General features: G+C 34.2%; 1 protein-coding gene across 1 annotated transcript in view; it reads right to left on the bottom strand.

Annotated features, from left to right (window-relative positions):
- Positions 1-25186, bottom strand: part of LOC148945725 (ATP-dependent RNA helicase DHX30-like) — a 112899-nt gene that overhangs the window by 46528 nt on the left and 41185 nt on the right. The window contains exons 4-8 of the mRNA XM_089097495.1: positions 23874-24014; positions 20271-20494; positions 16403-16708; positions 12305-12781; positions 9887-10033 (exon numbers count right to left, since the gene is read on the bottom strand). Of these exons, the coding sequence (XP_088953621.1) occupies positions 9887-10033; positions 12305-12781; positions 16403-16708; positions 20271-20494; positions 23874-24014 (1295 nt within the window). The remainder of the gene's footprint in view (positions 1-9886; positions 10034-12304; positions 12782-16402; positions 16709-20270; positions 20495-23873; positions 24015-25186) is intronic.

Genomic DNA, 25186 nt, shown 5'->3' with positions numbered 1-25186 from the left:
AAGATATTTTGAATTCCATCCTACTCAGTCAAGATACTAAAGGCTCTTTTCGTACAAACCCACAATATCATGATTCATTATATTTTTAACGATTTTTATACGAAAAAAGGGCATCTTACTTTTATTAATAAATTAAACATAAAAATTGCTTGCCCATAACATACAGCCATACGAAGCATGTGGATAAATCAAAGCATGGTATAAAAGCAATAAAACTCTTTGGGGTAAAAACTCTTTGGCGTTTCCACGAAAAATTACAATCAATTTAAAAACCTAAGTACCGAATTTCCTGAACTTGAACTACAGGCTTATTATTAAACAGAATTATAGAATTTTTATTAATAAACAAAACTAAACTATCATCTTATTGCAAACAAATTTAGAAAAAACAAAAGTTAAAGAACCTATCAGTTCTTTAGGCTTTTCGTGCATAATGCTGTGCTGTGCAAAATATTTTGTATGACGGCCATACGTCTTAAATACGTCTTATGACGGCCATACCTCAGCCGGCCAAACTGCCGGCTGAGGTATGTTATGGCTGATGGTGAGGTATGGCTGAGGTAAGACATTTCTGTGGTGCCAGGATCCTTCCGAGCACAGCAAGGTCCATTTAACGAAGCAAAATATTTAGAAGGCTCAAAGGTCTGGTCCCAGGTGAAACGAGTAATACAAAAGGCCTAATACGTACAATGCGCGACAAGCATGAGGAAAAGCTTTAATTGACATGTTTTAGTGAAGGCAAATAAGCAGGGGAGGGGATTCGCTAGGCCCGTCACGCAGCCGCGTGTGCCCCTTTGCAAGAGCTAAATGCAAATGTTTCTGAACTCCTTGGCAAGTGAAATTCAGCCTGCTCATTGACTATTGCAATATATTTGATCGATTCTATTTGAAATTAAATGAACAAAATAAGTTTAGTTTCAACTAAAAGTAGGGAGCAATATTAAAACTTTAAACAAACGGGAATTATTTCGTATACGAGGGGGGGGGGGGCTAGCCGTTCCTCAACCCTCACTCTTGACGCTAAAGTCTTAAAGTTCTTTTAAAAAACTTCTCATTCAAATTCAACGGCCCTTGCGTTCGAGCAGTCTTTCATAAAGAACTGTGACAAAAAGTCAAACTTTGACGTAAAGAGCGAGAGTTGATGAAGGGGTAGCCCTCCTCAAATACAGAATAATTTCTGTTCGTTTTAAGTCTTAATATTGCTCCTTACTTTCAGTTGAAAAACTTTTTATAGTCAGTTTCTGAACGCTTGTCAAATCATACCACGAAATCCCCTTCCTCCCTTCCCCCCACCGTGTCAAATTTTTCCTGGAAAATTTTTCACGGAAAATTCTCCCCGTGAAAAATCCACCCCGCAGAAAACAACCCCAAAAAATTTGCTTATGTTTCCTAATAACAAATATTATGTTTGAACAATTGGAAAATTGCGTTCAGCCCTTTCCCTTCCCTAAAGGAATAATTTTTGACATTTCAATTATGCTGAAAAAAATAGCAATCTAAAAATTTTGATCAGATGTCTTTGTGGAAAAAGGGGAATCGTGGTAAGCAGGCTAATTGCCCTCCGATCTTTTTCACCACTTAAAAGAGGCAATAGAACTTTTCCCGACCAAATGAGCCCTCTTTAGATCTTCAAGAATTACTGGTTCGATACAATCACCCCCCAAAAAAATAAAATACAAACGCGGATCCGTAATATTTCTTCTAGAGAAAAAATTAAAATCCCTATGTTTTATATAGGAACTTGACACATCTACAGTAGGATTCTATAATATGCTGAGTCTGGTGGAGCGATTTCATTAAAGTCGCTTCACTTTCTGGGGGTGTTTCCCCCCTTTTTCAGAAATAAGACAAATTTTCTCAGACTTAAACTTTTGATGGGCAACATTAATGAACTTTATATATTTGGAATCAGCATACAAATTCAATTCCTTTGGTGCATCTATTGTTATTAAAATTCTTTTTTTTAGAATTTCTGTTAATAAATAAAAGTTCAAATAGGGATAAAATCCTTTTAATAGCAGGTGTTTCACAAACAGTGTTAGAAATTCCCCAAAAATACCAGATATTTCGGTCACTACATATGTGACCGAAATATCTAGTATTTTTGTGAATCTCAAACACTGTTTGTGAAACACTAACTATTAAAAGAATTTTATCCCTATTTGAACCTTTATTTATGGTCATGGAAAGGCAGTATGGTCTTCGAAATTATCTAAGTTTCTGTTAATGTTGAACTGAGTCACTGTTTACTTAAAGTTCGTTCCCAAAAAATGTCTGACGAATCTACCGAAGTCCAACGCGACAGCGAATAGGCTCATAGAGTAAATAATTTAGGGACAGCCCACCATTACCATGATAGCACTTTTAAACACGCATGTCACAAGCACTCTTTCATCTAACAAAAGGGGTTACACTTACATAATACAATTTAAAAGCTATTATAAGAAATAGTTCTAAGAATTTGATGGATATACACTACTTCTTTAATCGCTTTTTCAAATAAAACGGTTTCAATAAAAAAATTAAATATACAGTTTTCACTATTTCACTATACAGTTTTCAGATACAAAGTTTTCATTATAAAAAATTAAATATACAATATATTATAAAAATTTCAATATACTATAATAAATACTATAGAACAACAAGTACATTTTTTCACGTTAACATCACGTGTGCTTGTGTTTTTTACCAAATTTTTAGTTTTACCACTATCAACCTTATCGCAATATTTTTAAGTTTTTTTTGGTATTTATTTAATTTTTTACAGCCCTACTATTTTCAAAGTTTGTTAGATGACGATAGATGCTGCTGATTTTGAATTTTTCTTAAGATACAAATTTCTGTTTTTAAAGGATAAAAATCGTACATGGCACATATATTGTCAATTAGACGTTTCAATTGATGGTTATTTTTACAGCTACAGGTCGCAAGCCTGTCGCTCAACCTTGCGGCAACTAAACTTTGGTTTTACTCCCATTATTTTCCTAAACTCCTAGGAAGGAAATAATTAAAGGGAATAGAACATAACCAGGAATATGATAATAATTAAATATTTTAGAACAGTTAACCTTCTCATAAAGAATGCACAGCTGACAAGGAGTTAGTCAAGAGGTAGACAAAGAGGTTCCAAAGAGATAGTCAAGCTGAAAACTGGTCATAAAGCATACCTTGTCAAACACAATCTAAAGAAAATATATCGAACAGTCATCTCAAAACAAAATTCCAATACGTTACCTTTTAATGAAACACAGTACAATACTTAAATACAGTAAAAAGGAATTTTAAAGAAACAGAAATTTGTTTTGTGGTCCGTAGAAATAAAAAAATCATTGAAATATCAGAAAACATCAAGAAATGACAAAATAATTAAAACCGGAAAGTTTAAAACACAACTTGTTTTAAGTAGATATAAAAATTACTCATTCAAAATAGATTTTAGAAGAAATTCACAAGGGCAGCAGATACATTCCACTTGGAAAGGTCATGGTAAGGTTTTGACAATGGTAAAGCATTGGTGAAGTTATGGTAATAGTAAGGTAATGATAAGGTAATGTCATGTTAAATAATAGTATACTCTGTTACATATTAGATATACGTTTACAATTGTAAACACGAGAAATTGAATTTGGATAGGTCATGGTAAGGTTTTGACAATGATAAAGTATTGGTGAGGTTATGGTATTAGTAAGGTAATGATAAGGTAATGTCATGTTAAATAATAGCATACTCGGCTATATATTAGATATACGTTCACAATTGTAAACACGAGAAATTGAATTTTTTTTCTTTTTTAAACTATTTTACACACACATTCACAGACTAAAAAATGTTCATTTATTGTCTATAGTTATATTTTAGTATTACTATTCTTAATTCGGAGAATTTCAATCTAACCTAAAGCATACACTCTGTCTCTACTATACCGTTATCTTTACCATTTACTATACTGCTTAATATATCGTTTTACTTGTATTTTTACTACAACGAAATTTCTAACGATTCTCTCACTACGCCGTAGAATCTTTCGAAGTAGCAAAATTGAAGATTTTATGTAATCTGATGGAGCAAATTTTTGTCCGTATCATAGGCAGTGTCATGTAGACTTGAACCCTACGTAGATGGCGTAAGTGTATGCTACGTAATGGAAAATTTAATATAGCATCAACAAAATAAAATTTCTGGATGATCAATTCATAAAATGTTGAAAAAATATTAATAGACTTTTCATCAAAAAATCTTTCACACGCTCCAATCTAAAAAAAAAATCCATTTCCATTCAGTAGTGGGTCCAGGGGGGTGGGGCGATGGGACCCCCCCCCCCCCCCTAGCGTAGTCTAAAGTAGTGTAATTTACTTAATTAGCCCAAGTTTGCGTTAATAAAACTTGCTCCGCAAGTTTATCGGATCAACCTATTTCGCATCCCCCCCCCTAATTTTTTTTATCGGATCATCCTATTTTGCCCCCCCCCCTAAAAAAATCTGTATTCGCCCCTGTTTCCATTCCGCATTTTTAATTTTTAAATCTTAGACGATGATCATGTTTTTTACACTAGGCTAGTGTGAAAAAACTGGTTTAAGCGTGAAATTTTATTCTTGACGCTAGGGATATATCCAGGGGGAGGGATAACGGCAGGAACACCCTCTGAAATTTCTGTCCAACCCGTACAAAAGTAACAGAAATATATCTTAAAAACTTTGTGTTGCTTTTTGTAAAGTTTTTTTCTATATCCCCCCCCCCCTTCGAACAAAATATCCCCCCTCCCTGAAAAAAATCCTGGCTATGGCCTTTCTTGACGCAATACGACTTGACCACTTAGCAGAGGGTATTTTGTACGTAGTGTGAAAGCAACTTAAGAATGAAATACCAGTAAAGTTTCGAGCCTATTGCTTTTACAAAATAAAGTTCTCATCTACAAAATGATCCTATGAATACCATTTTTGGGGGGTAGTGCCATTGTGACTAAAATTGCGGTCCGTCTCGACAATTAGAAGCACTGGGACTTACTCAATGATTAAAGCGAGGAAATAAAATAAATTAACGTTTATCAAGGTTTAAATTCTTATTAAATATATGAAATTTAGCAAAAATCCTGAAACTGTAACTTGCACCGAAAAGACAACTTATTTATACCTTTGAAATTATTATTTTTCGAAATACCCATTCACCGACGGGAAACTATGCCATTACATCGACGCTAGTTAGAGAATAAAAAATCACATAAAAATAAAATCACATGTTTTTCATCTATTTTGAACGTGTCTTTTAAATAAAATATAAGATGAAGAAACGAATTTTAAAATGTGATTCGGTAGATGACCAAATTGTCCTTTCTCTTCGAAGAACCAAAAACACGAGTTAGAATTTAATGTTTTCTAATTTCGGATCAACTTGTTTGGAAGAAAACTGTAGTAAAGCATTCGATTTCGATATCTGATGCGTCTCCATGGCCCAAATATTAATTTCAGCGAAATAACTAAAATAATAAAGCAATATCAGATTCTAGAGGCAATTATTACAACAGATCATTGGTTTTGTCCGGGTTTCACATAAACACTAAATGAAAACTGGATTTATAAATCCTAGGAGACAGCAGAGGCAGAAATGAGAATGAGGTAAGAAATCTGATACTTAATCCGGTCAAGAAAGCAATATTAAAAAGAAGGTAAACAATCCAGGAAAATAATAATGATTCATTTCTTACCCACGATTTAGCCGAAGTTAACGGAAAGTGCAGTGAGAAAGCGAAAATTGGTAATAATAGACAGAAACACTTCGCAAATACTTGAACAGCCCGAAATGACATGATAAAAGCAAAACCACAAGACCACAAGAAAAGCAAAACCGTCTTTACTCCATAAATAATGTTTCTTAGACACAACTAAACTTAGACTAAACATAACTCCAAGCCCTGACATAAAGAATTGTGTACCTCTCCTGTGATTTGTGATTTTGGTGACATGATTTTCTTATGTAACATTTAGTAATGCGAAGGGTGTGACCATTCACAAATGGTTCACACACAAAACAAACACAATATTGAAGTCTCCATATAATACTAACTAAACTAAACATTACCTCTTATTATTATTATTAAAATATTATTTATTATTAAAATAATATTATTAATAGTATTATTAATTTTATTTTATTTTAAAATAAAATATATAAAATCTTTTGTGCCTCGTTCGTAATATAAGGACTAAAGCAAGGACAAATTAGCCAATATTCTTCTTTTAGAACTTGTCCTTGTCCACGCTGATACATTTATTTGAAAACTTTGCCTTAAAACGTAGGTTTTTCTGGGCCATCGTTCGAAAAGATATGGACGGATTTCTGCATGGATTTCCGTAATATATAAAATAATAATTATTAATATTTTAATAATAATAAATAATAGATAATATTATTAAAATAGAGCTCTTATTATTAAAACAGGCCCTGACCAATATTAGCGTGTTTGGGACGACCCAAAAAAAGGATACTTCAACTACTAATACACTTCTTTGGAAAAATAGAAGAAACAAAAAAAAAAACTCTGACCATATTTAGTTCATGTTCAGCCAATAGATGAGCTTTAGCAAAGGTTCTATCTGTGTATGGAATGCCATGTAAATACATTAGAGTGATTATTCTCTTGTGTGAGAATAACAATGCTGTGGATAAGGTAGGAAATGAAGTTAGTAGCTGCTAGCTGCTAGTTGGTTTCATATTGAAGCAGGGGCAGGTTTCTGTTATCCTCATTTATATGGATTATTCCAAATGAGTATATCCTAAGGAACATGACAAAGGCCATGGGAGAGCATGGGATCAATTTGGGAAGTAAAACTCTCATAAACTTAGATTATACTGATGATTTAAGCATCCTAGATGAAAATATTATTAAAAAGATGGTTTTGACAGCTCAAGGCACAAAATTAGGCTTAAAGATTAATCTTAAGAAGGTTAAGTCACTTAGATTGGAAAAAGTGACGGTGAAGAGGTGATGTTGGGGAACAAGAAGATCGATCAGGTGAATAACTTAACTTACTTAGGTAGCATGAGACTTATGGAGTTACTTAATAAATCACGTAATGTGCTTAACTGATACCTTAGAAAAGCAGATGTCCTTGCTGAGTTTTCATGTTTTAGAAATTTGAAACAGTTTGCCAAAAATACCCCATCTTTTCTGCGAAAAAGCAAGCTTAGCATTTGCACATGCACGCTCTTTACACGCTCAAAGAAAGTGCTACGTTTGTTTTGCACTCCGATTTTTTCTTAAAGCAGCCGACTTTCCATTATATTAATTTTTTCACTCAAACTTTTGTTCTCAATCACGTAGGCAAAAACATCAAAGGTCTACTTTAATACAACTATGGAATCAAAAAGGTTAATATATCTTTGCACCGGAAGGGGGCATAACAATACAAACTTTGACGATAGTATTTTTATTATTTTATTCATAAATTTTATCTTATTTTTATTTTAATTAACACATTTTATTTTATTTTATTTTTATTTTTAGTATTTTATTATTATTAACATTTATTTTTTTTTATTATTTTATTTTTATTATAGTATTTTATTTTTTAGTATAGTATTTTATTTTATTTTTAGGATAGTATTTTATTTTTACTAACACAAATTATGCTTCCAGATCGTACATTACAGTATTTCATGTGGTTAAGACTTCTTCTGATTCGATTACAGGGTTAACCTTCCCCTTCTTGTTCAAGTTCTTGTACATATAAAAATAAATTCAAATGTTTTAGTTATTGTTACATAATATCTTTGAAAAAAGTTTGCTCCGTTGTAAGCGAACTTACAACGTTTACAACGTTGACGTTATTATGTTGATTCACAATAGAGCTTTTCAGGCACACCAAGAATCAAGTTTATTTGTTTCCCCCAAGGCCCCTGATTGGTTGCAAATGATGTCAAGCGATCACTTTCAACAAATCAGAGTCTTTTCACTGTAAAATCCACTACAATTAATTACAATAAACTCTATTGAACTTGGGGATTGATACTTATTTGAATTGATACTTATTACTTTTTGTGGCCTGATTACAAATAAGGTCAATGACAATAACAATATTATTTGATTATATGATCCTGACAGTAATATCAGTTTCAAGTCTAGAGAACAAAATTTCGCACAGAAAATATCTAATTGTGAATGAGCCTGCAAGGAGACACTACAATGATTGTCTTCTAATTTAAAAAAAAACACATTTAAGTGAAAGGCTCAGCGGGAGAAGTTCAGGTTGGATAATTGTCAAAAAAATATTAAAGTTTCGTTTCTAATTCGTTTCCAGTTACCCACAAGACACATCACCCTATCACACTTGAATTAAATGTCTTGCCAGAGGTTTGGCGTGAGAACGATGAGACCAGGTTCCTCCAGGTTGACCTATTGCTTGCCAGGCTCGCGTTTTCTTCCACTGGGATGTGGAAGAGAGATTCATTGGCGTTGTATTTCCAGCTAGGGGGGAGGGGCTTCGTCTGGGTCGTTTCCATCAGTGCAGGGTAGGCTCGGGGTCAAAGACAACCCGTGCTGGGGCGTTATGTGGCATACCAAGGAGGTTACTGTACCACTGGGTGAGCTGCGTCAACAGAGGTTCTTGCAAATACGTGACAGGAAGGTCTGGTTACAAACTAAGTCAATCCAGTAAAGACCCCACGGTTCTTCGAATATGTTTGGTCTCAGTGACATCAAAGGCATCAATGACAGATTTTAAGACTGACCACGTCTCCGCTACATACGGTAGCAATACAAAAAAATGGACCTCACATAAATAAAGCTCTATTAACAGGGTCAGATGGGCTTCGTATTCCTGTCAATCAACTTACCATTTTTAATAAAAGGCAATTCGCAGACATTTTTTATCTCTATTGAACTCAAAACTTTAATTAGTCAAATCCATTTTGTAACAGATTAGAGTTGAGAGTTTTCGAGTTGGAGGTTTTTAGAGCGTTTCCTTAGAAAGGAACACTACAACCTTTTTTTCTGGGGTCATTAGCAGCTCATTAACGTTTGCTATGTAGTGTGTACTACAAATATAAATTTAAGAGCACGGGAATTGGCGTGATTTATACGAAAGTAAAGAGATAATGTCCTTTAGACAAATATCAGGGAAAGAGGGGATATATGTGTTAAATTTTTTAGAAGAATGCATTGTCATGAGTGTTTTTTGATATCTTGATTTAATCAGACAAATCAGATTTCAAGTGAATACTACAGTGAATATTTTGTCGTAAATTGGATATCATACAGACAGTGTGATCATAAAACTTGAATAATAATTTCACTTTGTTTGTTCAGTTCTTGATACCATATTGTATATTATAGCTTGATGCCATATTCTACCATATATCTCGATACCATGTTCTACCATATACCTTGATACCATATTCTACGATATACCATGCTACCATATACCTGAAACTGTTTATTGCTCGAATCATGCATATTTTTGTTGTTTCCGTAACGTGTCAAACGTGCTTCGCAACACATTTTTTATATTTTGTTCAAGGATTCTTTAGAAATTCCCTCTAGAGAAAATTTCCAGTGGGAACACTAGCTGCTAATGTATATTATATGTAATTTAAGGACGCTCCAATTATTGGAGCAATTTATGGGAGATTTAAAACATATTCCTAACTAGAAACTGCAATTCAAGTCAGTTTATTAAGTTTTCAATATAACTTTTTTTTTTTTTTTATTGATAGTCACCTATTAATGGTCAGTGCTAAAAGATGTCAAACAGTCTAAGCATTTCCCATTTTCCCAAAAATGGTAAACGCCAAGGTGGACTAAGGGTATTCGCCATTTGGGATACTATAATCCAAGAAGAGATGGCAGCCCCGGTTTCACTGTGCCTTAACAAGAAAGCAAGCTACTTACGCTAACTGCTTCATGAAACCGGGATCAATAACATAAACAACATCAGGTACAGTAAGGCTTGTTTCAGCAATATTTGTTGACAGAACAATTTTTCGGACGTCAGCCGGAGAAGCGTCGAAAATCCTATGTTGCTCAGCAACACTTAACCTGGAAATACGAATTAAGAAACAATAAGAAAGTGTGACAAAGAAACTGTGATGATAATTAAAACTAAGATCAAATCACTTCAAGTTGTCCTACTAGGATATTACTTCAAAGCAATAAAGATTCATTTCATGTTTTGTATTTAACTTAAAGTAAATCAAATAAATATATAAAAAGTATTGATTATTGAACAAATAAAAATATAGTATGAATGATTACCCGGGCCGGATAGATAGTTTTGTTGCAGGGGGGGGGGTTAAGGAGGCCTACCCATTTGTTTTTTTTACCGCTCCGTCCCGGTAACTTGTGCGAATGTCAACCGTATAACTCCTATTGGCATCATTCTCTTAGCTACCAGTTGTATTTCGAGCACTAGCATTCAATAAAATAGGAAGAAGACAAACAGACACAAAAAATCGAAAATCATCAAGAAAACTAAACTTGGGTGATTTTCAGCAAGTTAAAAAAAAAAAAAATATGGAAGACAAAGACAAAAGATAAGGACTTCCAGTGCCGTCTTAAGTATTTAGAAAAAAAGAAGAAAAAATGTATATATCAAAGAAAAACAACTGAACTTTTAAAAACAACTAAACAAATCAGAGAAATAACTGACCCAAAAACATGGCAAACGAAGTAAAGAGCAAAAATTAGATTGAGCACCCTTTTTTCCTGCCGATTACTGCAGCATTTCTACTGATCTGATTTGTGTTCAGAAGGCTAATTTGTTTTATTTCAAAATAAAAGAAATGTAATTCGATTTCCTCTGTAATCAATTAAAGTAAGTAAAAAAAAAATACAGCATTGGACATCACAGTCTGTACCGGCGGTGCTGATCTCCGTTTCTTGGGCCTTCAGCCAGGAGGTGCAATGGGGGGTTGGGGGCCATCGCACACCCTTCCTGTTTACCTTAACTTTTTAAATGTTTAATTGGGATTGATCAGACTTTTATGTTAAACTGGCAACATGAAAAAAATTAAGTTTTTCTTTCCTTCCATCCTTTTCCTTTTTCAAAGTGACTAGTAATGTCCATTAGAGCAATAACTTTGGGACTTTTACCATTCAGTCTTTACGTGAACCAAATACAATGTAATCAGGAGGGGTCTGTTGCAGTTTTGAAAAATAAAAAGCATTTTGGAAAGATATCTAATAGGGATCGAATAAAGATAGAACTTAATTGTTGAGAGGGGTCGAGTTCACTCTTTAATTAGGCTTAAAAACTGATTCTGTGTCATATTCTGATACTCTCCTGATAGGGGTTGATGTCATTTTCTATTTAGATGCTGTGGTCTTTAGTCGATCCGGTGATTACTTTTTAGGAAGGGATTTTATAAGGAAATATCTTGGGATTTTAAAATTAATAGTTTCAATTTAAACAATGTTGCTTGCTTACCTGCTTACCCTAGCCTCAGATTTCTCCAGGCATCCATTTAGAGCTGGGTCGACTCTGGCTGAGCTTACAGAGTCACGCCACTGACCTCGTCACAAATCAAATAATTGGATACACTAGGATTCGAATCCTACTTACGTTAATCCTAGAATTAACGTAAGTAGGGTTTATCAAAATATCCCCAGCCTCTCTGTTTAAAGCAAAGTCTTTAAGAGTGTATTTTGTAGTTTCAATTACCTCCCTAAATGACCTCCCTAAGGTACAGCTTAGAATTTTCCATTGGCGGAAAATCATCCAAGTCTGCTTTTATTATTATTTTTTTCGGCTCCGGTTTTGAAATCCTGAGGTCAGGGGTTCGATTCCTGGTGTCACTCGTTATTTACTTTGGTTAATGGTGCGACACTGTAAGCTCAGCCAGAGTCGACCCAGCTCTAAATGGGTACCTGGACAAATCTGGGGGAAAAACATGGGAAGCGTCGGATGATTTACCCCCAACCACGCATTACACTCCCGGGAGAACACATCAAATCAGAAGATCGGTACCTGCTCAACGCAGACCATTGGTCAGCATACAAAAAATTTTCTTAAGTAAGTTTTGTTTTATTCGCTTTTTACTGAGCGTTTTTCCACTGAGCGTACCAAAAAAAAATATTTTGATTTTCAAATTGTATTGGCAAGAAAAATTATTGAGACTTCTTTCTCTTTTTTTTTCTTCTATCATTAATGTTTGTTTCTTTAAGCAAACGTTTGTTTCTTTGTTTAAGATTCATCAAAACGGTCAAAACGATAATCGTCGGTCAAATAAGTTAAATCGTTTTTTAAAAGTTTTAAACAATTTGATCGAATGTTCGTTACAATATTTCTGAGCATCCTCTAACATCACTTACCTAGAATGTAGTGGCTGAATCCAATATTTCATTTCATCAACAAAGTATTGACTCAGTTTTCTCCGAACCTGGGCAATCTCTCCCCATCCTGGGAGAAAGCACAATATCGCCCCTGGCCCTTCTTTAGCGTCAACATATTGTATCACTCGTGCAACCAAATCCACATCAACACCGACCCCACGATGGCTCAATTTGAGGTCAATACCCCTCTCAGTTGATTCATGCCACAAATCCTCTAAGAAAATTTCCTTAACAGGGTGAGACACACCTCCCATATTTAAATGTGGTGCGTCGAAATATTTAATCAGTTTCTGTATGTCAGCAGTGGCACTCATCAGAATAACTCGTAGGTTTGAATTGCGCTTAAGGACGTCCTTGAGAAGTATGAGAAGAAAATCACTAGTGATGTCACGCTCATGTACTTCGTCAATAATTACGTGGGATATACCCGTCAAGGATGGATCGAACTGCAGCCGCCTGAAAACAGAAAAAAAAATTTCGAAAATTACTATTTTCAATTTTGTTTTTTATAATTTTGCCTTTTTAAAGGAAAAATGTGCATCCCTTATCACATCTATGAAGACTTTTTTAAGCTAACGACTTTAAATTTCTTAGACCACATTGGCCTGACATAACATAAAGAAAGAAAAAAGAGCAAAAATGCGGTTTTTAAAGGCCAAATGAAAATACTGAAAAAAACACAACAAAGCGAAAATTTCGAGGTGACAAACGCCTCTTCTTCAGCACAAAACGAAAAAATATAATCAATGCGAGTGCCGAAGAACATATCAACAAATAAAACGCGGAAAGTCAATGTGAATGTGAAAGAAAGCAATAAAAAAAAAATTTAAAGATGAATAAAAATCAATAAAAGCCAAAAAATTTTAAGAATTAAAACCAAATACCTAACAACAATAAAAGTGAGTCATTCATCAATATCCGTGATTTATAAAGAAATTGAAAATTGAACCGCTATCGACGGATACTAGCGAATAACTGAGAAATAAAAGACAAACATTCATTCACTCAAACCAAAACGAAACAACATTGAATGAGTTTGAGAGCTATGTCATCTGACTCCTGATTTTAATAATTGCATTCCTCGCAGACACTCTTTGAGACTTAACGGGTTGTTGACGTGTCTGATTAAGTGATTTGGAAATTGTGACAAGGTTTATATCTGGGACTTCGAAATTAGCGGCTTCTCTTTTGAGAAAGCTGAAATACGACTCATTTCTTCCTAAATCACCTGAATCCCTGTTCAAAGTTAGACCTACATGTTAGTATTTATAAATTTCAACAGCTTCTCTGTAGTGCTGGACAATACCTTTGTCGTGCGAAATTAGGCTAGCTTGATTAAACAAACTAGTAAGATCTGAATTTTCAAAAATGTGCTCTGTAACTGCAGAGTCAAAATTTTCTGGGTTTTTTTTTCGCTTTTTAAGTGTATTATTAATTAACTAATCACTCTAGTTCAATGAGCTGAGCCCAAAAATCAAATTAATCGGATATAGTGTCTACTAGAAAACCCGTTTCATATTCATCAATTTGCCCTTTTTTATTTTCATTTGACATGTTTCTTTTAGCACTTATTGTCCCCCAATTCATCGATTATTGGTAAAAAAAAATAAGTTGATAAATTATGGTTGGCGCGTAGACCAGTTAACGCACAGAAGGCAGCTACACCACTTTCATTACCTTTGAATGCAATAAATCGTATCAACGTTTCGCCCCACGCTTTGTGCAAGTGATTTCTTGAATAAAGCCGTAAGTTAAAAAGTCACAATTGAAAATTACCCCGAGTAATCATTTATTAGGTGTCGTTAATGCCCGTGTTTGATATCTTGCCATCTATAGATACAAAAAAGTCATTCAATATATCCGCCACCTAACAAGCTGTTCCAGTACAGAACCTCGAAACTGTGGTTCCAATGATCCGATATGGTATCCGTACTGCGAAATTTCTTAAGAGCCGAACAGTCTGGGTTCTGGGATCTCCACTTAAAATCAACCTCTGACATTCTACCTTATCTGGCGGCGTCTGGGCATTACAATTACAGAAAATCCTGCCAGCTTTACCTCCAGCGAATGGTCAAGCTCCAAGAAATCTATCCTGCCGTTTATCAAGCCTTCCAGAATGGGATGCATGTGATTAGACGTTCTGTTAGATTCTGGGCCTGACTCTCCACGGAACTTGTCATTGAGCAGGAGCTCATGTGATGTCTCAAAACGGCTGGTGGCCTTACCAATGGAAGTGGTACAGTGGTACAAATACACAACTTCTGATGTGGCTAAATTCCACAGTTACAGGGTTTTCTACCAAGTTCATGTATGGAGTGGATATCCTGTTTACGAACTTAACGCCGAGAAATGGGATGGAAAAAATAAAGATGACATTGACTACTGACGTCCCACCAACCCCTCGTCTGATTCTGAAAATCGTGAAGTGCTCCTGTCAACTAGAATGTAGCTTAACGAGATATAGCTGCTTCAAAAACGGCTTATCTTGCACTGCGACATGCAAAACGTGCAAAGGGACAGCATGTTCTAACTCTCCAAGAATTGAAAGCTATAACGATGAGGAGGACGTCGAACTTTAGATATCTGAATCAAAAGAATAAGTTGTGAATACTAGTCGGAGTTTGATTCTTTCTTTCAAATGTTCATGAAGTTGATTCGATAATTTCACCAGTTGTGATGACTAGTCTGTGTGTTGATAATAGTTTATTGCAAGAGGGATTTTAAGTATCGGCCTATTTTAGGGATTTTAAAAACTAGTTTCATATATAATTTCCCTTTTCTAATATTTTCATGCTTTAATAAACATCTTGCAATCACTTTTTTAGGCCGACCCATCAGGAAATGGAGCCAGTGACGATCAGATTCCGGTTAACTAATTATTAGATCTCAAAACCGACAATTTAGCCAGCAAAAAATGGTCTGATAAAAAAAAAGGGGGTCAAGACAACAAGAAGCGTAATAATCTAATATTGATGATTATGAAACTTTTTTATGTACCGTACACCAAATTTGACTCAATTTTCACACTCATTTCGTCTTTTAACATCGGAATAATGATTCAGCACAAGAAAAACAGACCATTACCAGAAGTTAATTTTTTGCTAGGAAAGTGAGAAAACTGACACAATATGCACAAACAACTAGTTTTGCGTCGACCTAGAATGTGCAACTTTAGATATGTTGTTCAGTTTGTTTGTTTTTCTCTCTACAACATGGTGTAAAAATCATTTCTGTTGCAATTTGTTTGGGGTCAAACTCTAGTTTGCCTGTACTACTAGTATTGTGCGCTTTCCGGCTGATACCACCATAAGCCAAGACTGGAGCCAGGGAGAAATTTTAACATGCCCCCCCCCCCCCTCCAACATATTAATTACTTTTCTTTCCTATTTAGTAAAATCAATGCAAATGAAGATATCAGGTTGCACCAGGGGGTCTAGTTATTGAAAATAGGACTGCAGTCCACAAAACAGGTTTTTTTTTTTACGGTTCATGAGAATCAAGTTTCGCAGACTGTCTTCGAATTTGCAATTCTAGATTTATCCTAACTTCTTGACAACCGTAAGCAGAGGTTAATTATACAAGACAATTGACAAATCGTACATATACGGTTGCAATATTATTAAGCTTCTTAATCCGTGGAAAAAATAGTGAAACTACCCTGAAATTATAGTTCAATAACAAGGGTCAGCTGAAAAATTAAAATCTCTAGCTTTAGTTTTTAAATGCCAAAAAAAGAATTCCCCCTGGATTCCTCCTTTATGTCAAGCCTGCTTGCATCAGATAATTTTTTTGTTTTCTTTTTTTTATCATCAAGGACGCAAAGAAGTCCCATGAAATTCTTCGTACAGTTAGTATAGCGCTACTAATTTAAATTGAGTGTAATATGGGCTGATATAAGGGCTGCGTACCTTGTTCTTTCCAGCCTGGTAGTAAAAAAAATAGCAGAGGGGGCTTGTTGCCCAATTTACCCATGGCTTTGGAATTTTCATTAGGTTGTATATACACTTTCATAAGTGATTATTTTCAGTCTTACAAAAAAAAAAAAAAAAAAAAAAAAAAAAAAAAAAAAAAACTTACCTGAGTAATACCCCTCCAGTGCAATAGACTATACCCCCCGGTTCCTGTGGCATAGCTGAATCAAGTCGTACATTATATCCAACTGAATGGCCAACAGTCTCCGCTCTTTCTCTCGCCACCCATTCTCCCAAAGATATGGCAGCCAATCTTCGTGGCTCTGTTACAATAATATTACACTCTGTGGCATGATGGGCCTCTATATAAGCATCAAAAATCATTTGTGGCACTTGTGTACTTTTACCACAGCCGGTATGGCCCGATACAATAACAACTTGGTTTCGTTGTAGGACATCTAATAGTAAAGGTCTATAAAATAGACGAACAATAAGAATTATATGCGAAATATTAAAGTCAGTCACTTTGTTATAGAAAAAGATAATAATGATAATAAAGATAATAATGATAGAGAAAAAAGAAAAAAGGAATACAAACAAATATCAACAACAGGGTTCAGTAGATTGTCTTCAAATCCACTGATTCATGAGAATTTTAACAATCTTGATGAGAATATTATGAGAATATTAATAAGAATAATATGAGAATATTATGAGAATAATAATGAGAATAACATGAGAATATTAATGAGAATATTATGAGAATATTTAATGAGAATAATAGGAGAATACTAATGAGAATATTAAGAGAATATTAATGAGAATAATATGAGAATATTAATGAGAATATTATGAGAATACTAATGAGAATATTGAGAATATTAATATTAATGAGAATAATACAACCCATAAATAAGTTCAAAAACTATTTACCAGAGGCGCCAATTCACTTTTTTTTAAGAGGGGGGGGGAGGGTAAGAATATTTTTACTTTTCTTTTACTATTGTTGAATATCTGTTTCTGCATATCCTTTAAACAAAAAAAAATTTCAATGAAAATAGAGATCAACATTAAATTTTACATGATCAGAAATTATTCTGTATATAAGGGGTGTTGCCTCTCCTCAACCCCTGAGCTCCCTTTCCCCCTTTACGCTAAAGTTTGACTTCTTGTCCCAGTTCTTTATGAACGACTGCTCAAACACAGGGGCAATGAAAATGAGATAAGACGTATTTTATAGGGTTTATAAAATATTTAAATGACGCGTTCATAAATAATACATAATTATATCAATAATATAAAATAACATATAACGCAATATAAAACATTTTCCTTTTTAAACTTTGAGCAGCGCAGACTTACTTTGAGCAGCGCAGAGTTACTTTGAGCAGTGCAGACTGGGGATTGAAAGGAGATAAGGTGGGACTACTAAAATAAACACCGTATACCTTTGAATAAATTTTTGAATATTAATTGTTTATATAAATTGCAGTCAATAACCAATGCAAGAAGATAATCATTACAAGGACTACAGGTTTGAATCAAAAGGGTTACATTCAGCCCACAGGCCACGAGGCGCACAAGTCTGTCCTAGTGGTAGTAGAACAATTATTTATTACGAATAAATATACCAAAAAATAATCAGGTATAAAAGTTATGGGAAAAAAATAGAAAATAAAACAATGTCGACAAAATTAAAAAATAACAATAAATAGAATTAATGGAATTGAACAAATACAAATTGAAAAATAGAATTGAGCAAATGTATTAAAATGAAGAGTTTAAATTACGTTAAAGAATAATTATGTAAGAAACTATTATCTTAAGAAATGAAAAAGTGATACCACTTATCGAATTAAGCATAATAGATGATACACGTAGAAAACTTTAAATTTAATAACCCAGAACAATTGAAATATTTTTTAACTGTTTATAATTATTTTTTGATTCACAAAAATAAAACTAGAGCAATAAAAAAAAATCAAAGTAGACTAAATTATATTAAAATAATCTAAATTAAATTAAAATGACACAATTGCATGCTATTGAAGAGGCATACTTATAGAGGAGCTCGATACGTACCTCAAATTTATTCCGTATATGAGGGAGAAGGGGTTGAAAAGGGAGAGGAAAGATTAGTAACTAGTTTCACTAATACAGTATAGTTTATAATTTACACGAATTCTCATAAAGGGCACATATACGAGATAATATGGGTCCGTTTTGACTTTTTATGTCGCTATTCACTTTGGGTGCAAAAAGATTGTTCTTTCTTTAATTTAAATAATGTGTGTTTTTGATACCAAATTTTGTGAAACTAAATTTGATGGAAATTCCTACTCCTACCACCCCTGACCCTTAAGCTGAAAATTATCTCTCTTAATTTAATTTACCCTCCCAGCCCCCCCCCCTTCTCCATCTCCATTTCTTTCCTTTTTCTTGTTTTTCCTGCTTTTTCTCTTATTTTTAATTGATTTTGGATTTTGGATATCGTAAAATTAAATAATGAAAAAACATTTGAACAAAAACTATATATCAAAACTATACACAAAAAACTATGCACAAATCCCTCGTCCACCCTTGTCTACCAATCCACTAAGCCAAACTAATCCATTTTGAAGATGTAGTGGTTTCACTCCAACTTGCAGCTGGTCAAGTAACGAATCTTTTGAGTGAAAAGAATCAACAAAATTCTCCGTCTGAGGCTTCAAGCAAAAAATGAGGGTCAAAGCGCAGATTACGATTATCTTCTACAGAAAACTCATGAAATTACAAATACTCCTGAGATACTGAATCTGAGAATCTGAAGAATCTGAGATAATTCAATATAGTCTTTATGCAGCCCAGAACGGAGAATCTGAAGATCTGAGAACTGAGTTCTCAGTTCTCAGAACTGAGTTTCTCAGAAGAACTGAGAAACCGAGAATCTGAAGAATCTGAGATACTTCAATATAATCTTTATGCAGCCCAGAACTGAGAATCTGAAGAAATGAGAACTGAGTTCTCAGTTGTCAGTTCTCAGAACTGAGTTTCTCAGAAGAACTGAGAAACTGAGAATCTGAAGAATCTGAGATACTTCAATATAGTCTTTATGCAGCCCAGAACGGAGAATCTGAAGAACTGAGAACTGAGTTCTCAGAACTGAGTTTCTCAGAAGAACTGAGAAACTAAGAATCTGAGAATCTGAAGAATCTGAGATACTTCAATATAGTCTTTACGCAGCCCAGAACTGAGAATCTGAAGAACTGAGAACTGAGTTCTCAGTTCTCAGAACTGATTTTCTCCGAAGAACTGAGAAACTAAGAATCTGAAGAATCTGAGATACTTCAATATAGTCTTTATGCAGCCCAGAACGGAGAATCTGAAGAACTGAGAACTGAGTTCTCAGTTCTCAGAACTGAGTTTCTCAGAAGAACTGAGAAACTGAGAATCTGAGAATCTGAAGAATCTGAGATACTTCAATATAGTCTTTATGCAGCCCAGAATGAGAATCTGAAGAACTGAGAACTGAGTTCTCAGTTCTCAGAAGATCTGATAAACTGAGAATCTGAAGAATCTGAGATACTTCAATATAGTCTTTATGCAGCCCAGAACTGAGAATCTGAAGAACTGAGAACTGAGTTTTCAGTTCTCAGTTCTCAGAACTGAGTTTCTCAGATGAACTGAGAAACTGAGAATCAGAGAATCTGAAGAATCTGAGATACTTCAATATAGTCTTTATGCAGTCCAGAACGGAAAATCTGAAGAACTGAGTTCTAAGTTCTCAGTTCTCAGAACTGAGTTTCCCAGAAGAACTGAGAAACTGAGAATCTGAAGAATCTGAGATACTTCAATATAGTCTTTGTACAGCCCAGAACGGAGAATCTGAAGAACGAGTTCTCAGTTCTCAGAACTGAGTTTCTCAGAAGAACTGAGAAACTGAGAATCTGAAGAATCTGAGATACTTCAATATAGTCTTTATGCAGCCCAGAACGGTAAACCTCCCCCAGTCTTCCTATTAATAGCAGAAAGTATATCGAAGAGGAACTAATTACCTAAATGCTGTGTTCCATTTATCGGTTAGGGACATTTTTAGGGCTACTTCACGATTGGTAAGAGTCGTAGCTGAGTAGGGTTTACTAGAAGGTTTACCCGTGAAAGGATTAATACAGTTAAAAGCTTCTCTGGTATCTTCGGGATCATTTACTTCTCTTGGTCTCTGTGGGAGGAGTTCTTCGTCTAGAATTTCGTTTGGTTCGAGAACAATAGCTTGATTTTCCTAAAACAAAAAGTAGTATAAATTATAGAAACATATAAATATGTTTTAGTTCATATATTCATATATATATATATATATATATATATATATATATATATATATATATATATATATATATATATATATATATATATATATATATATATATATATATATATATATATATATATATATATATATATATTTCAAACTCTCTAGTTCAGGAACCAATTGTTTCTGGAAAGTTTCGCTGAGAGTCTCATCCTGGAATCTACCAACGTCATAGCCTCTCGGAAGGTAGTTACTCTTCCTAAGTTTCAGCTTTAGATTAATCCTAGACACAACTAGATGGTAATCTTTACTTCAAACATCAATAAGAGCAGTCCTGTATACCCTAGTATACCCTATACCCTAGTATCTTGTATCAATCCTGCCAATCTTCGATTTACAATAGCATATTCAATAACGTATGACAAACAAAAAAAAACATTATAAATGAATAATAAAATTAAATAGCCCAAAAACGAGGGTAATATTAGTCACTGGACAAAAAAAAAATTAAATTGAAAAAGGCAAGGGCTTCAGCAAGGGCCCCCGCCAGTCCGTCTCCAGTGCTAAAAAAAAAAGAAGAAGAAAAATTAACGTTTTGAAGTAAACCTGAACAAAGCAGAATAAATACCTTTCTGTCCAGTGGTTTTCTGCCCCTCGTGTTCTCATCTATTTAATTTTATCATACAATCTAACTGTAAGAAAAATGTGATTCGATCCCATTTTCTAAGGCTATCAATCACGAAAGAAACGTTAGGATGGCTAGACTCCGTTATCCAGATTGTAAACGATTGTGGTTTTTGGCTATCAATCTGGTGCCGATTCGCACACCCCCGTCCTGTCTGCAAGTTTGACTTAAGAGTTATTGCACCATTACTCGTATTTAAGCTTTTTATTTGGTTTTTATTTGCGTGGCTCTTAAATTTTTGTTTTTATGGCTCTTAAATGGACCCCAGCACCGCGCCGGCGGATTGACCGAACGCCGCCAACGAGAGGCCTGGTTGACCACCGCCGAAGTGTCGCTAAACCACCGTCACGCCGCAGGCACGCCACCGCCAGCAGAGGTGGCGGTGTTCAGCTGACTTTGAATTAATTTTGCGGCAGTTCTTTATTGCATTAATTGCAAAGTCGGAGCTTTTCTTTCTCGTATGGTTTAGTATTTCGATTTTCCTGATTAGAAATCAAGCAGAGCTTGCATTATCCCCGAATTTTGTGTTTATTTCCCCGAAAATCTATGCGTCACCCCGAAAAAAAAATTTGATTCTCCGAATCCCCGAAAATCATCCAATCACGGTACCACCCCTAGAGATTTATCACCAGAGAGTTTTCCTGTCAAATATTACTTTCCATACCATAATTCTTCATTACTTTCTTGTTCGTCAATTTTCATCTCTTTTATTACTTTGCATAAAATCCAGACAGATGCAATTGCAATATACACAGTTCTTCATATGTTGAAAAAAAGAGTATCATCTTTATGAAATGAGATTAAATCATTTTGAATGCAGTTTCCCAATTGCTATTTCTTACATCATTTGTAGTCAAGAATTTTATTTTTGGGTTGAACAGAACACATTTACTTCTATACAGCGTCAGTTAAATTTTGAAATTGATAGTCAACAGATTGTTTCTACAGCTGAATCGTAAGTTTGCAAAATTTGGTTTTCTTTTGCTGTTTTTAGATAATATTTTCTTAATGTTCAATACACAATTGTTGAACACCTGATAGATTAAAGAAAGTACAATCTTCTTTCTCAAAAAATTTTACCGCCCTAAAAAAAGAACTTCTATTGAGACAAAATTTAGCTATAGACTAAGCTATGTACAAGGTTGGGGAATTAAAGATTGAAACGGAAGTTACCCCAAAAATATGATTCATAAAAAAATTGTAAATTATTGCCTATAGGGGAGGAGGATAGGGGGCTATCATTTTTAAATGATAATACCTCATTTTTTTTTTATTGAAAGCAGGGATGCCACAGATAATTATTTTTTCATTTAAAGTGGAGACGGAAGAAAATGATATGAAATTTCTTGGGAAACCATTGAAATATTTTGATACACCCAGGGCCCCCCATTGGGACTTGTTCATTGTATTGGATATTTTGATATTTCTCAAAGGCTACTGGCCTAATTTGGCTTTTGTGTAAGCTACCTTTTAATTAGATTTTTTGGATCTTATTGAACCCCACGGCGAATCTATGACTCAGTTTTCCAATAATTTGAGGATATCTGAATAACTTCGAGATTTTTGAGTTGTCATTGTACCCCTTTACTCATAACCTCAATTTTTTAAGGAACGCTAAGCTGTTTAACGTTATTTCGCGTGTTTGTTTGAACCATATAGTGACCTAGTTAATTATTCAGTAAATTATTTTTTTAGTGTAAATCTGAAACCTATCCTATCAAGGTGGTATCTAGAGGGGGGGTAGGGAGTTATTACATTTAAATGATAGTATCTCGATTTTTTTTTATTGAAAGCAGGGATGCCAAGAAGTTAATTATTTTTTTTTTAATTTAAAGCAGCGACGGTATCCTATAATGAAGGTATGCATATTTAAATGATAATACCTCGTTGTTTTTTTTTTTAAAGCAGGGATGCCAAAAAGTTTTTTTTTTTTTATTTAAAGCAGAGACGGTATCCTATCAAGATGGTATCCAGAGGGGGGGCATAGGGAGTTATTATATTTAAATGATAGTACCTTCAATTTTTTTATTGAAAGCGGGGATGCTAAAAAGTTATTTCTTTTTTAATTTAAAGTAGAGACGGTATTCTATCAAGGTGGTATCCAGAAGGGGGGGGGGGGTTAGGGAATTATCATATTTAAATGATAATATCTTATTTTTTTTTATTAAAAGCAGGGATGCCAAAAAGATAATTATATTTTTTAGTTTAAAGCAGAGACGGATCTTATAGAACATTATATGGCTACTTTAAAAAAAAATACAAAAGGGAGTGTGAAGGGAGATGAGAGACTTTAACAAGAATATGACACTTTGGTTGCTACCAGTAGCTACTAGATGGAGTATCCTATGAAAGTGTACTGTCAATGAGTAGAGAAAGTAAATTTGTAAATTTAAGCTGTGATTTGAGAAAGACTGATGAAAACATTAATGTTTGCGGTCAACATTGATCGTGCCGGCGGCACGCCACTGACGTTTTACCGGTGGCCGGCCGGCGGCGCAACGCTGCAGCTGTTTTTGGCCCCGCCACCACCGGTCTTCCCTCATCGGCGCGGTGCCAGGGTCTACTCTTAAGTTTGTGACTATTTTTTGAGTCTAAATTTATGCTCTACTTATAGAAAAATTAATTAGTAACATGGGAATACAAAACTTTTTTTCATTTTTTTACCATTTTTGTTGTAACAGGCTGAGGGAATTTTTCTAGCTCTTTTACTGCTTCTAAAAAGTTCCTGGCCTCTTTGACAAACGATTCAGGAAACAAAACAGGAACTCCAGCGTTGTATTCTGCATTAAAGGCTTCCAATTCTTCCTAGAAATAAATATTTACAACAATTATTTTTTTTTAAGACAATGTTTTTCATAAAAATGAACAGTTTAATCCTCTCAAAGTGTTTCCACAACTAGGAAATTTACAGCTTAAGTTTACAGCTTAAGAAGACCTCCCAGGAAATCTCGTAAAGCTACAACGTTAAAGTCGCCTATCCTTCTTTTAACATTTTCAGTGCTACATTATATTGAAATAAATTTATTCACAATGGATTTGTTCTACGGCACGAAAAAAACTAGAAGTTTCCTCCCCAAGAATCTTACAGTCAACAGATTAAAGTCACATTCTTAGAAAACTATGAAAGAAAGACTTTCTATAAATTCTTAAAAGGACTATCAATAAAACAGGACATGGATAAAGCTGAATTTATCAAATGACTTTTCAGTCGCTAATTCAACAGGTGTTATCAATAACAAAAATGAGGAACCTCGCGCCTCAAGATACCTCAAGAACCTCGCGCCTCGCGCCTCAAGATTTCCACAAATTGTCACGGAAGTTAAAGAATTGGTAGGAGGACCCTTTCTCGAAACCTTATAAAAACAACTACATTACTTCAGCTATAACAATCTATCAGGAGATTGATGAAATTATACTCAAGATATATATCTATATGCCAGCACATGAACACAAAAAAAATATAAAAAAAACTGAGAACGATATTGGGTTTTGCTTCAAAATCCAAAATTTCCAGTTTTTGTCTACCTCTTCTACTAGAAATTTCATTTTAAATGTTTATTCAGATGTCATTCTCATCTTTTTTAACCTTTATTTTATAAAAGACCACTAGTATTACATCCACTAAAATCCAAATAACACCCAGAAGGCCAAACAACACTTTGAATATGCTTAGGGGTTATTCTCACGCAAGAAATTTGAAAACACGTAAATAATCACGAATATAACACTCAGGCTTTTTATCACTTTGAGACAGAATTTTCACTTTCACTGGACCGCCGTGTTTTTTTTTTTTTTTTTTTTTTTTTTTTTTTTTATAGAAAGGGAAGATTTTCATTAATTTCAGCGAAAACAGGTTCTGTGGTGTGAAAGGACTAGTTCACTGAACATATATTCTAAGAAATAATTGAATATGTTGATAGCATTTCTTTCGTTTTTTTCACTTCACAAGAATAAAATAATATAAATTAAGAGCAATA

Source organism: Artemia sp. Qi Xiang Cuo, chromosome 12, assembly GCF_049724085.1.
Source record: "Artemia sp. Qi Xiang Cuo chromosome 12, ASM4972408v1, whole genome shotgun sequence".
Taxonomy (NCBI): domain Eukaryota; kingdom Metazoa; phylum Arthropoda; class Branchiopoda; order Anostraca; family Artemiidae; genus Artemia; species Artemia sp. Qi Xiang Cuo.
The sequence above is the reverse complement of the archived record's forward strand: the minus strand, read 5'-3'. Positions and strand labels throughout refer to the sequence as shown.